Source organism: Oncorhynchus nerka, linkage group LG19 (assembly GCF_034236695.1).
Source record: "Oncorhynchus nerka isolate Pitt River linkage group LG19, Oner_Uvic_2.0, whole genome shotgun sequence".
NCBI classification, from domain to species: Eukaryota; Metazoa; Chordata; class Actinopteri; order Salmoniformes; family Salmonidae; genus Oncorhynchus; species Oncorhynchus nerka.
This window is the reverse complement of record NC_088414.1, coordinates 34370681-34384924: the sequence shown is the minus strand read 5'-3', so window position 1 is coordinate 34384924 and position 14244 is coordinate 34370681. Positions and strand designations below refer to the sequence as shown.

The 14244-nt window shown below is 41.5% G+C and overlaps 1 protein-coding gene across 1 annotated transcript; it reads right to left on the bottom strand.

Moving 5' to 3' along the window:
- Nucleotides 1-980: 980 nt before the first annotated feature.
- Nucleotides 981-11511, bottom strand: slc9a6b (solute carrier family 9 member 6b). Its single transcript, XM_029620941.2, has 16 exons — nucleotides 11161-11511; nucleotides 10699-10898; nucleotides 10239-10316; nucleotides 10051-10127; nucleotides 9071-9183; nucleotides 8343-8448; nucleotides 5557-5698; nucleotides 5207-5312; nucleotides 4933-5021; nucleotides 4687-4800; nucleotides 4434-4545; nucleotides 4161-4314; nucleotides 4005-4035; nucleotides 3743-3828; nucleotides 2965-3070; nucleotides 981-2896 (listed from the first exon to the last, which is right to left on the bottom strand). The coding sequence occupies exons 1-16, from the start codon at nucleotides 11429-11431 to the stop codon at nucleotides 2540-2542; spliced, it is 2142 nt and encodes a 713-aa protein (XP_029476801.2). The 5' UTR covers nucleotides 11432-11511; the 3' UTR covers nucleotides 981-2539.
- Between the last annotated feature and the right edge of the window lie 2733 nt (nucleotides 11512-14244).

The following is a 14244-nucleotide window of genomic DNA, read 5'->3' as shown; positions in this document are numbered from 1 at the left end:
TGAGCAAGGAGGCCTACAAACCTGACTCAGTTACACCAGCTCTGTCAGGAGGAAGGGGCCAAAATTCACCCAATTTATTGTGGGAAGCTTGTGGAAGGCTACTGGAAACGTTTGACCCAAGTTAAACAATTTAAAGGCAATGCTACCAAATACTAATTGAGTGTATGCAAACTTCTGAACCACTGGGAATGTGATGAAAGAAATAAAAGCTTAAATAAATCCTTCTCTCTACTATTATTCTGACATTTCACATTATTAAAATAAAGAGGTGATCCTAACTGACCAAAAACAGGGAATTTTTACTATGATTAAATGTCAGGAATTGTGAAAAACTGAGTTTAAATGTATTTGGCTACGGTGTGTGTAAACTTCCGATTTCAACTGTATTATATCGAATGACTTTACTGTACATTCGTGTTTACAATTTAGGATACTCGAAAAACATACCGCACCAATAGCTATACAAATTGTATCTAATGTCCTTGTATTAATTCATTCTGACACAAGATTCGGATCTGTCCATGCAACTTCAAAGTTCAAACCAAATTCAAAGAAAGTTGTGGGACACGCGCACGCACTTCCTGATCTGCACAATCGCCACTTTTCTTCTGAACAGGATATAGCCTATTACAGTAAATGTACCCTACAAAAGCAAACCACTCATCCGGAGGCAGGATATCAGGGGGAAAAAAATCAGGACAGGATACGACTGCCTTCCAATCAACCCAACTGTATTGTATTTCCACACAGAATATTACTAGCCAAGTCTTCAGGAAAAGGTTGAATGAACGATTAACCACTTATTGGGGTGAAATATTGATTGATCAGTCCATTTAAATGTGTCTACCACTACTCTTTATACGTTGTGTACTGAAAGGAAGTGTTTGTGAAATACACGTTACACATATAACATACTTGTAAATAAATACAAAAGTTAAATGGATTTGGTACTTGAAACAGGGAAAAAACAACATCCAAAATAATTTTGTAGCCTAATAGAATAATTTATTTTCATTCACATTAGATTTGCATATTTAGTATTTAGGCTACTGTACATTGAGACTTTTCATAACTTTGTCTCTCCCCACATCCAAATTAACTGTATTTTGTAGAATTCACATTTCATTAACAAAAACAAACTATTCACAAAATATAGCTACATCAATATCATACATCCAAATACTGCTGGAACAAGTAAAGGCTGCCTCACCTTTTCAGGTTGAATTTTCTGCTACTTTAACAACTGAGCTTTAAGTTACTATGCTAAATATCGGAGCTGAACTACAATCCCATTTACAGACTAGATTAGTTCCAGTTGGAGTTTAGACTATATGAACCATTGCCTCCATAACATGTGGTTACTCTAGCTACTGTCGGTGGTAGGGTTGCATTCTAGTCAGGTCTTTCAACAGAAGCTCAAGTGGCTCAATCTAAATAAAGATCACAATGCAAACAAATGATATGTAATAAAGCGCAAAAATCTGTTCATAGTTGCTGCCCACCTGACTGAGAAAGAAAGGGTTCGGCAGGTATAATTCTTTGCAAACAAAACCTAATCCTGCATAGCAGGAGCTCAGAGAGTGACAGTTCCAGCTAGCTGTCTTAGAGCCCATACACACATTGAGCCTGGACTGGACTGAGTCCATAGAAAGCAGCTCTGTACAGTATTGTACCAAACCCTTCGCCACAGCTTTCTGCTCAGGTCGTTAGATTCAGTATCAAGGCATCTGCTCATAGTTAAGGGCCTTGTTGTTCACAGAGCAAGAGTGGAGGTGACAGGAATCTCCAGACTTAGAAATCTGCTTATGAAAATGTCAATATTTCATTTAAAGTAATGACCATATCTTAATCATTTCCACCAGGCTTCATTTGCAAATGTATATCAATCAACTACAACTAATGAATATTACAATTTACGGAAAAAGGTTCATAGTACAATATTGCATTGTATTCTGTAGGGTCTTGGTATAACACTGAGCTGGGTTGCAAGTTAGAATAATCCAAATGATTTACTGTAAATTATTCAAGAATATGTACAAATCTGCATAAATTGAAAAAAATATATATAATTAGGCACTTGTTTAAAACAGTTCAGCATCCTGGAGCCCCCAAATACAGATGCCTCTGACTTAAATAATGACCCTCACATCAGCCAGTAGCAGTCAGGTAGGAGAACTGAGTGAAACTTATTATTCACAACTTACTAGCAACTAAAGTACACCCGAAACTACTCCCATGACATAAAAATCAACCACTGAAATTCCTATTTATGTTTCCATGTTTTGAAAAAGAAAGGAAGCATGGCTCTTGAAACCCCCGACGACTCCCTGTGGGGTAAGGGCAACAATGAAGACCTCGACATATAAATACAAATAAATATAGGATGTACTTTTTAAAATATACAAATACATGAATGGGCAGAGGAGAAAGAGGCAGGCATGGGTAAAGACCACCACATAACACAACCAATTTTGCTTTTCAAAGCAGGGGTTGTTCAAGACCAAGGGATGGCTAGACAGAAAAGGGGAGCCCTTGGCCTCTAGAGTCTGTTGCGTCTGGGATCGGAGAAGGGATCTGAAAAGGGATCAGAGAAGGGATCTGAGAAAGGTGGGGGGGAGGTGGGGGGAGGTGGCAGGGTCACAGTGGGTTCAGGGGGGTCGTCCATGGGCAGGACCAGACGTGTTCCCCTGATGACCAGTTCATGCTCCCCAAACGCCAGCTCCTGGTCCAGGGCCTCCTCCGAGGTTATGCCCATGGTGGAGGCAGACAGGTGTTTATGGTTGGTGGTGAGGGTGCCCGATGCGTCGGTGCTCACTGTGACATCACCATACATGGTTGCATTGCCGTCATTCAGGACCAATTCGTCAGAATCATCATTGTGCTGGTGCCCTTCATTCTAGAGAGAGAAGGAATCATGAACCACTACGTACGTACGTACATACGTACGTGCGTGCGTGTACTCACCTCATATGCCTGAGTGCTGGTGAGACAGCGAGCCAAGGGGCCACAGCAGGCAGGCAGGGTGGCAGTGAGGGGTGGGCCGCTGTGAGTCAACAGGGGTTTCAGGTAGCTGGAGAAGGCTGCAGTCAAGGGATCTAATCCTCAGGGGACTCTAAACGCTGTTACAAACTGGGTGGTTTGAGCCCTGAATGCTGATTGGCTGACAGACGTGGTATATCAGACCGTATATCACAGGTATAACAAAAAAAATGTATTTTTACTGTTCTAATTACGTTGGTAACCAGTTTGTAATAGGAATAAGTCACTTCAGGGGTTTGTGATATTATGGCCAATATACCACGGCTAAGGGCTGTATTAAGGCACTCCGTGTTGCATCGTGCATTAGAACAGCCCTTATCCGTGGTATATTAGCCATATACCACACCCTCTCGAGCCTTATTGCTTATTTATAGTAGTCTGAACCCAATCACCATGAATGAAGGAATAACCTCTACAAAAGGCATTTAGTGCCTTGTCATATTTTCATTGAGGAATGTGTATCACATGAACTGACTTGCCTTCACTTTTCAAAGGAAATTCAAAGAGTGGCCTCTAGTGTAGAATTAAGCAATAAGGCCCGAAGGGGTGTGGTATATGGCCAATATACCGCAGATAATCACCACTGAACAGTGTTTCCTCAATGGTTGGTTCAAGTTGAAGACTGGATTGTCATGGCTTCATCTAATAACTCACAGCCATATTGTAAATGCTTTAGGTGTGACATGTAGCAGATAAAGGATACGTATTGTCGAAATTGTACCATATTCTGAAAGGCCAGGCACTCTCGTGTTTGGTGTTCCTATGTTGCGTTCCATCCGAAACAGTCACCTGCTCAAAGACATAAAAGTGAGCATGTGACTTTTGTAATACCATAACGGTACAACCACAATCTCCAATTGTGCACTATTCCTATTCTTTTGTCCACACAACCCTGTAACCAGACTTCTGCTGTCCTTTAGAAGCAAATCTCAGAATCATGGACAATCAGATCGTTGGTTACTTACTGAGCTGTCTTGGTCCGAGTCCACTCCCACACTAGCACAAACACAAGGATGAGAATGTGTAAGACGAACATACAGTAGAGGTATACATCCATCTATCTAATCGAGGCATAATGATCAAACTAGTAGTGAAAGTTGTGACATCTAGGTGAGACTCACCGTATACTCATGAAGGAGAGCATCGGGGTGGTGCCGCCTCCACACACCCACACAGTGAAGAAGACGATCAGGAGGGTGGTGGAGAACATCATCTGCCGGGCGTACGTGGCCGTGTCCCGGATGGAGAGGGCAAAGGTCATAGCCCCCCGCAGGCCTGATCAACAGATATCAGAGAAGACAGTGAAATGAGAGAAAACTACACCGCAAACATGATCTACAGACATCAATCATCCAAGTCCTTCTAGAACAGGACAACTACAGACAGACTCCTACCTGCAAACATCATAACATGTTGGAAGTTAGATCCAATTTTGTTTTTACGGCCCAAATTGAGCAAGAAAGAGAGGGGGTAGATGTTGGCTGCCCTGCCAAGGAATACTGCAATCTGGTAGGGGACAGCAGTTAAGGAAAGTGGCTTCTGGATGGGAAAAACTACATGCAGTTATAATTAAAGATATTACATTGGCTGTATAATTGTATAATTTTTTTTTGCCTCTCTCTCTCTCTGTGTGTGTTTTTAGGATACAAATGCTCCAATGATGAACAAGGGGTTGAACACATGGGACTGGAAGGAGAACAGTGTCAGGCCCATATAGGAAAATATGAAATTCTCCGCCAGAAAGTTCAGGAGCTCAAATAGCTTTGGGACGAGAGACAAAAACAATATCAACCAAAATAAACAATTTAATAGCGTAAATGTACATTCAAATGTTAGACCAGGCATTGTCTAACAAATGGTTTAAGGCAAATAGACCGGTATGTGTTCCTGTACCTGTTTGGTCCTGTCCTGGGAGTCAGGAGAAAGGTTGTTGAAAGTGTAGTGAGCCTGGGTCATCCCACAGAACAACACGGCCACCACACCTGCACGAGAAAGTTCACACAGATCAGCATGTGATGGGGACTCACCTATGTAAGCTTGAAACCATGTGTGTGTGTGTGTACGTGTGTGTGTGTGTACGTGTGTGTGTGTGTACGTGTGTGTACGTGTGTGTGTGTGTACGTGTGTGTGTGTGTGTACGTGTGTGTGTAAACACTGCATTAGTTACCAGTCATTTCACAGGCCTCGGCCAGCAGGAAAGTGCTCCAGGACATGAGGAAGAAGAGGGCCGTCTCCAGCAGGGGGAAATCACGCAGCTTAGTGAACTTGGTGACGTGACGAGCGACAGGTCAAGGAACAGATCGAGAACTTCAATCCATCACAGAAACATCGCAACATTCAAGGATGAGATAATACAGTAACACAGTAAATTCCTGGAGAATAGAAGCTGTAATGCCTTTAAAAAACAGCAAATTGCCTTCGATAAATCAGATTAGCAGACTTTCAATTATTTTAGTCTATAAAATTCACAGGCTTTTCTTTTGAATGAATGCCATCCTCTGGCACACAAAAGGATATCAGTGCAGTCATGACTCCGGTGGCCACACCAAGGGCAAGGGATCCACTGAAGACCCCAAGGAACACGCCAAAAGACTTGATCATGGCTGTTGCGTCGAATGTGTGGCTGTTGTCCCCGGCTGGCCGATAGGCACCTATGGAGCTGTAACCAGTGCAGACACATGGAGCCAAAGACAGGTGTAAGCGTTAGGAGGCTCTACTACTAACAACGCACATGTTTACAATGCAAAAGGGAAAATGAAAGAGACATCAGTAAGATACAGTATCTCTGCAACATCTGTGCATGGGTCATTCCACAAAATAAGTCCCTTTTGTGTCCCTTTTATATTTTAAGTAGAAATTGTGCACCAATATTGAAGTCTGCATTTTATATTAAATGAAGTGCCCTTTAATATATGGAATTTCCAATAAATCTGAATAAAGACTTGCCAAAGTGCCAAAATTCTGCATTTTGACATGTCTCTCTGTGCCTCCTCTGACTTCTAGGAAGATTTTAGCCCACTTAACCCAAACATTTCTCCAACCCACCATCATCGTAAAGCCCTAGTTATTTTGTTGCTTTGACAAAGTCATTTCATGAAATGATTGATTTAATGTGATAAGCTGGTCTCTCTTCCTGTCCATGTAGAAGCGCAAAACAAGTGCAAGACACAAGCAGTGGAATCATTGTTCCTTCATGGGGAAAAACAGCGGTAGGCACAAAAAAGGGTTTAGGTTGAAGTAACCTTGGATAATCCCAGGGCAAGGTACAGGCACGAGTGGTGAAACTGACAGAGCGTGCGGCTCACTCACCCACTTTGTGGATGTAATGACTAAGGAAATGTCCTCGCTTTACAGAGGCTCCCAAGGGTGACTGTAAAAGTACCTAAAGTACAACAGAAAGTTCCCAGGGTGGGACTAGCTGTTTGGGTACTGGGCGTAGGCGACGTGCGCCCTTCATACGGCAGGCAGAGATGGCAGCCAAATACACCTGTATAGTGGAAAGAGCTTTTCCCTTGGCCTGTAGAAGCAGAGAGCCTCTGGAACAGAGCAAAGAAAGGGAATGATCCCCCCCAAAAAGTAGCTGAATTCCTACGCTCGGCAGTGAATCCTCACGGGTTCGCCTATGAACAGTTTAGCAGGAAAGCAGTAGTCCAAAGTCGATGCTAAGGACAGTATGAAGAAGTATTACGACCTCATAAGGAAGAACTGAAGTGAGATGAGGGAGCGACAGCGCCTTAAAGGTGCGGGTCCCCCCTATTGGCTGTCGCTCCAGTCTGTCTATGACAGACGTTGTGTGATAGGAGTTCCTTAATGATCACGCCCAATGAAGGCGTTACCCATACTGAGTGACTCAGCGATTATTTGAAATAGAACTCTCGTTTTGATGTGGTGAAACATTGAAATAATAGTCAAATCAGTGTAAAAGCAGGTGAGCTGGTTATAATCTTTTTGGCCATTTTCTAGTGTTTTGTCGTGAAAAACTGAGTGAGTCGAGCATAACACGTCAACAATGTTACCCATAGATACCGTAGTCAGTGTTACCCATAGATACTGTAGTCAGTGTTACCCATAGATACCGTAGTCAGGTAAGATTTTTTTTAGCAATGTAATTTTTTTTGTAAAGCTTACATTCCATTGCCTCTCCTGTAGCACACAACAAGCTTCCATTCCCCTGTAACAAGGGGATTTATGGACAATGGAAGATGAAATCATCAACCCTGTTACTTTATTTGGCACTTACTAAATTGTTTATTTTCTCTCAACCAAGTCACACTACCCAAAAGGGACTCATTTCGTGGAACGACCCACAACTTTTGTATTTACAGCACAAAAGTCTGGGGAGGTGCTTACCATGTCTACATAGCTAGCAGCTATGCCTACAACACAGTTATAAGAGCCTCTCCTTCCAAAACTGAGGGGGAAATTATCATTTGTCAAACAAATCCCAACCTATAGGAACCCACCTCCACTCCACACAGGTCTCTTGATCATTGAATGGTGTGAGAACAGATTGATTAAAAGGTCTGACTTGGCATAGGCTAATTAAATTGCTAATCTAGATGCTAATTAAGAAAGATGCTGATTGTAAACCCTACAGGGACTGCAGTTGGGTTCCACACACTCTTAATGACCACAACAGCGAATAACCTGCACAGCAAACAAGAGCAATATAGAGAAACTTAACAGAGAATTACACACTGAAAAAAGGTCATCAACCAACAAGTAGGCTATACCCGTTCTACCTGAACAGCAAATCACCAGCACATACTCCCTTTCAAGAGGAAGGATGTTTTCCACAACGCCCACTTTTAAACCTGCTATTTACTATCAATAAGTACACAAGGTACCAAAAACAATGCCATCTGCGGTGCTGAACAGGTCTTCAGTAGGGGTCACAACATAAGAACAGTCCGTTGTTGTAACCACTTAGGCCTTACTCAAGGACCTGTTTTCATTAGCTGGTAATTTGCTGAGCCTACAGTAACCTAAAGTAGCAGGGGGGGGGGGGTGGTATAGTAAAGCTGGGTGAGGCAGACTATAACCATAGCCCACCTAGGGGGGATCCCCTGTTCCTCTACCAATGCTGTGGTCTCTCCATGGCCATCCCGGGCCTGCCTGCTCTGCTTTTCGTAATGCAGAAGAACTCTGTATACAGGTGGCCAGTAAAATGTGAGGGGGTGCGGTTAGTGTCTGCACAAAGTCAACACATCTCCAAACACCAATGAAAGTGACAGGAATGGACAACATAGACAAGAAGATGAGGAGAGGTGCTCAGTGTGATGTTGAAAAGGACAGAGACTTACGAAGATAGAACTATGGCCACAGCGTCGTTGAGTACACTCTCTCCAAACATCAGGGCGTACAGGTCCACATCCACCTTCAGCTCGTTGAATATGGCAAGTACTGTCACTGTGGGAGCAACAGCAGGAACGTCACATACATACTCATACTCCATATGATTACAATGTAGGCTAATCCGAACACTTAAAATCGCTAACACAAATGCTAAAGTAGTTCATAAGACTGTTCAATGGAGTTCACAGCTAAAGCATATTGTAGCACTGTGTACAGAATAGGCCCCTCAAACTCAACTCTAGACCTCGAAGCCAGTTCCACTGCTTTTTTCCTCATTGTTCCAATGTGCATGAAAATGAGTCTCTCATTGAATGACAACAAACACTTGAATAATTCCTACTGTTGACCAATCACAAACGAAGGGGCATAGACTTCGGCTACAAACTTCGGCTTGCCTCAAGAAAAAATGTTGTGCGCACGAACAGCTGGAAAAACCCTTGCCGAAGACCAAAAACTTCACAAAATGTCATCACAATATACGCACAAACTGTTCTGAACTGATTTGGATGGGAAGCACGCGGATGTCTTTAAAACCAGGCAATGATTTAGACCTGGGACACCAGGTGGGCATAATTATTTATTTGGTAGAACAGAAAACCATCAGGCTCCGGACCTCGTAGGGTAAGAGTTGAATAGCCCTGGTATAGGCTATGCTAGTCAGGGTGAGGATGATTACCTGGGTCTGTGGCTGAGACAATGGCACCAAAAAAGAGGCAGTCAGTAAAGAAAAAGTCCCCTCCCAACTGCCCAACCGCCTTCATTAATGTCACACAGCCATACATAACCAGCCTGTAAGAGAAAAGAGAGTGATTAATCATGTAAACAGAACATTTACATTTACATTTAAGTCATTTAGCAGACGCTCTTATGGGGGAATTTCGCCTAATGTAATCCATAGAAAGGTCCTTTGTAGAAAGGATTGTCGACATATATTTGAAATGTGTATCTAAAAGCATAATTAAGAAATGTATTATTTATCAAAGTTTACCAGGCCTCCTTTAAGACTCCATAATGTTTCACCCAAGACCGTTATTAGTTCATCATTTCAACAGGTTTGAATCTTTTAGTTGATGGCAAATCTTTTAGTTGATGGCAAATCACCCACAAATGTGTGTCTACTTCCGTCTGCTACAACAGAGGTTCCCAAAATGCACAAGATGGTACTTCAGGGGTATTCTAGTCAGAGCAAAATTCAGTTGGTGGTACAGTAACCAAAAAAGGTTGGGAACCACTGTACTATAACACAAAGCTGAAACCACTCCAAAATAACCTGTGTTTCCCCTATATTCATTTAGCAGTGGCAACAGAGGTAGAAAGGACGCCTGTATCGTTGTAGTGACTGGGTGTATTGATACACCATCCAAAGTGTAATTAATAACTTCACCAGGCTCATAGGAATAGTCAATGTCTGCTTTTTTCTTTTTTACCCATCTACCAATCGGTGCCCTTCTTTGCGAGGCATTGAAAACATCCCTGGTCTTTGTGGTTGAATCCGTGTTTGAAATTCACTGCTTAACTGAGGGACCTTACAGATATTTGTATGTGTGGGGTACAAAGATGAGGTAGTCATTCAAAAACCATGTTAAAACACTATTATTGCACACAGAGTGAGCACATGCTCACACCATTTTGATCGTTTTAAAGAAATGGGCTCACCCAATGACAGAAGATGATATGACTGTCCCCATGAAAGCATAGGCAAGGATGGACCCCAGATTCCTGAAGAAGTGTCGCTGAAACACAATGGAGGTGTAGGGGAGACAACAAAATAGTATTCCAGGGAAGTACACAGAAGACTTTTCTATGGTGCCGGCACACAGTCTTCAAGCCATGAATTATCTTACCCGCTTCAAGCTGTAGCCAGCATGGAAGATGATTGGAGGCAGCAAAATGTTGAAAAATACTTCAGGGTCAAAGGTCACCTTGCAGAAAATAATGAAAAGTTAGAAAACTAATCAACCCATACTGTAACAATCTAAACACAATCTATACCGAATCGCTCCTCTGCAGGCAGCTCAAAGCTTATCAGACAACATCCACCCGCTGTGTTAATGATTGTAGACTTTGTCACACAACTATTAAATAGCTCCCTTTCCTACTCCTCATTCATTACACCACTGATCTGGAAAAATGGAAATGGGAAAAAGCAATATGATGGCTATCAAGTATTTTCAGCCATCAGTGGTCATGATTGAGAGACAGTGAAAGGAGACCACTTCAGAGTAGACTACCATCCAGGTCTAGGACCATCCAGTCTGCTGGTAATGTGTGTGTAAATTGACAGTGAGTGAAAGAGTACTGTACCTTCCTGAGCATCTCATCATCCTGCACGTCATGCCCCTTGACGGTGCTGACTTCACCCTTCAGTGTGTACTCATAAAAGCGCCCGCTGACGTTGACCAGAAGAGTTGCTGGGCTGGCATTCACACTGCAGTTCATAGTCACATTGTTCATATTTCGTGGCACATGAACCCCAAAACGAAGGATCACCCCCACCAGCAGACCTGAGGAGTGGACAGCGATAGAGGCCAGTCAGATACAGGTCAGGCAGACATACAGATGAAAAGGGATGTCAAATACATCTTATCAAGAAATAGCAAGTACAAGTTAATATGGGCATAATGCATGTAAGCCAAGGCATGCTATTTCATTGCCATCTTGCAACGATGTGGCATGAACTGTAGGATGTAGCTCACTCAGTGTTGTCATTCTGCATTATATAGCTAACGTTAGCTAGCTAGCTACAGAGTTCACGAAGGTCCTCACCATAGATCATTGCCAGTCCTGTTTCGTGTAGAAACCTGAAGCGACGGTGTTTAAACAGCCAAATGGTTAAAATAGTGAGAGTTAAGAGCATTATGAAAATAAGAAGGTTGGCACTGTCTTGTCTATGGCTTTCCTCAGCCCTCCTCTCAGTAGCAACATTGTCCATAGCAGTATTCTCGCCTTGACTACCCACTAAAAGAAATGTAAAAAGAGAAAGTAAAACAAACAATGTCTTCGACGCCTTTAGAGCAGAATTTGGTTTTAGTCCCATGATTAGACAGTGATGACTATCACACACCAGATAGCTGAGTTGGTAGCTAGCTGGCTGGACTAGTAGTCAGACAGCAGAAAAAAAAAATCTGACGTCACTGCCGTATGGTAATGATGAAACCTTCAAAATAAATGCCCACATTTCAAAACATTGCAATGTGAACAACTCATTTAAAAGATATTCAATTTTAATCAATGTCCATTTTTATGGTGCCTATAAGCATATGCAAAAAGGAATTCATGAAAATAATCAAAAATATATACAGTATCTTCCCAGCTCTGCAGATTTAGCTGTGAGGAGGCAGAGTCATTAGATAATGTATTTTGGTATTGTCCATATGTAGCTCGTTTTTGGTCACAGGTCCAGGAATGGCTGAAGAATTACAACATTTGCCTAGAACTAACGCTGCAGACAGCAATACTGGGTGATTTGAAAAGCCATTGTCAATCAATCAATAATATAATTATTATTTTAGCAAAAATGTTTATTTTTAATTTACAATCTGTAGAAGCTATGAGAATAGAAAGGTTCAAGTCGTTTTTGTGAAGCATCACAGCACAGTTGAAAAATATATGGCAAATAGAAATTCAAAATGGATGATGATGTGAGATAGATGGGAGAGGTTGAATGGAGCTGAAGGGTCTAATAGCAAGATAAAACACGTAGAACATACGGGGTCTGTAAAATGTATACATGTTCAGAACTTTTGTGAAATAGCACAGTTACAAATAGAAATCAAACTGGATGGACATCAGAAATAGAGGAAGGACTATAAACAAACAAAAAATAACCATTGTAAAATAGACTGTGAATGTAAAATGTGTATTAAGATGTATAATTGAAGGTAAAAGCCAAAGTGTTTATTAGTTTACTCCAATTGGGGGATCGGTGGTAGGGTTTGCGGGAAATGATAATAAAGGTATATTTTTTAAAAAGGTATGTATGTCTATATAGGTATGTGTATATGTATGCATGTGTGTATGGATATATATATTTACCCCCAAAATATATGGGGGATTGGAAATTATGCAGACAATTACATTGATGGAACATACTGTATATTCTTTCCACAATATTTAGCTGATCCACCCCTTTAAAAAAATATATATACATATATATACAGTACCAGTCAAATGTTTGGACACACCTACTCATTCAAGGGTTTTTATTTATTTTTACTATTTCCTACATTGTAGAATAATAGTGAAGAAATACATCAAAACTATGAAATAACACAAGTGGAATCATGTAGTAACTAAAAAAGTGTTAAACAAATCAAAATATATTTTATAATTTAAATTCTTCAAAGTAGCCACCCTTTGCCTTGATGGCAGGGGCTCCTGAGTAGCGCAGCGGTCTACGGCACAACATCTCGGTGCTTGAGGTCTCACTACAGACACCCTGGTTTGAATCCAGGCTGTATCACAACTGACCGTGATTGAGAGTCCCATAGGGCGGCATGCAGTTGGCCCAGCGTCATATGGGTTTGCCGGTGTAGGCCGTCATTGTAAATGAGAATTTGTTCTTAACTGACTTACCTAGTTGGTCAAATAGCCCTTACACAGCCTGGAGGTGTGTTGGGTCATTGTCCTGTTGAAAAACAAATGATAGTCCCATTAACCGCAAACCAGATGGGATAGCGTATCGCTGCAGAATGCTGTAAGTGTGCCTTGGATTCTAAATAAATCACAGACAGTGTCACCAGCAAAGCACCCCGGACCATCACACCTCCTCCTCCATTCTTCACACATGCGGAGATCACCCATTTACCTACTCTGTGTCTCACAAAGACACGGCGGGTGGAACCAAAAATCTCAAATTGGACTCATCAGACCAAAGGACAGATTACCACCCGTTTAATGTCCATTGCTCGTGTTTCTTGTCCCAAGCAAGTCTCTTCTTCTTTTTGGTGTCCTTTAGTAGTGGTTTCTTTGCAGCAGTTCAACTATGATGGCCTGATTCACACAGTCTCTTCTGAACAGTTGATGTTGAGGTGTGTCTGTTTCTTGAACAATGTGAAGCATTTATTTGGACTTCAATTTCTGAGGCTGTTAACTCTGGGTCTTCCTTTCCTGTGGCGGTCCTTATGAGAGCCAGTTTCATCATAGCGCTTGATGGGTTTTGCGACCGCACTTGAAGAAACTTTCAAAGTTATTGAAATTTTCTCGGTTTGGCTGACCTTCATGTCTTAATGTAATGATGGACTGTCGTTTCTCTTTGCTTGTTTGAGCTGTTCTTTCCATAATATAGACTTGGTCTTTGACCAAATAGGGTTATCTTCTGTATACCACCCCTACCTTGTCACAACACAACTGATTGGCTCAAATGCATTAAAAAGGAAAGAAATTCGACAAAACGTTTAACAAGGCACAGCTGTTAATTGAAATACATTCCAGGTGACTACCTCATGAAGCTGGTTGAGAGAATGCCAAGAGTGTGCAAAGCTGTCATCAAGGCAAAGCGTGGTTACTTTGAAGAATCTCAAATATAAAATAGATTTTGATATGTTTAACACTTTTTTGGTTACTACATTATTTCATGTGTGTTATTTCATAGTGTATGTCTTTACTATTATTCTACAATGTAGAAAATAGTAAAACATTAAGAAAAACATTGGAATGAGTAGGTGTGTCCAAACCTTTGACTAGTACCGTATATATCTGTAGAATCTATTTATGGTATTATTTCATGGGGGACTGAGGTCTAAATACTGAGCAGCAGGATATTATGTTGGTAGCACAATCTAGGATTTGTATTCTTCACAGTAAGTGTGCCCCTACAAAGACGCTAAGCTTGGGAATATAGATTGTTTA

Coding starts and splice junctions, on each gene's coding strand:
- slc9a6b (XM_029620941.2), bottom strand. CDS start 11,431: ATGGGACTAAAACCAAATTCTGCTCTAAAGGCGTCGAAGACATTGTTT. Junction 4,801..4,932: donor CCCAGGACAGGACCAAACAG/GTACAGGAACAC, acceptor CTCGTCCCAAAG/CTATTTGAGCTCCTGAACTT. Junction 4,315..4,433: donor ACATGTTATGATGTTTGCAG/GTAGGAGTCTGT, acceptor TCTGTTGATCAG/GCCTGCGGGGGGCTATGACC.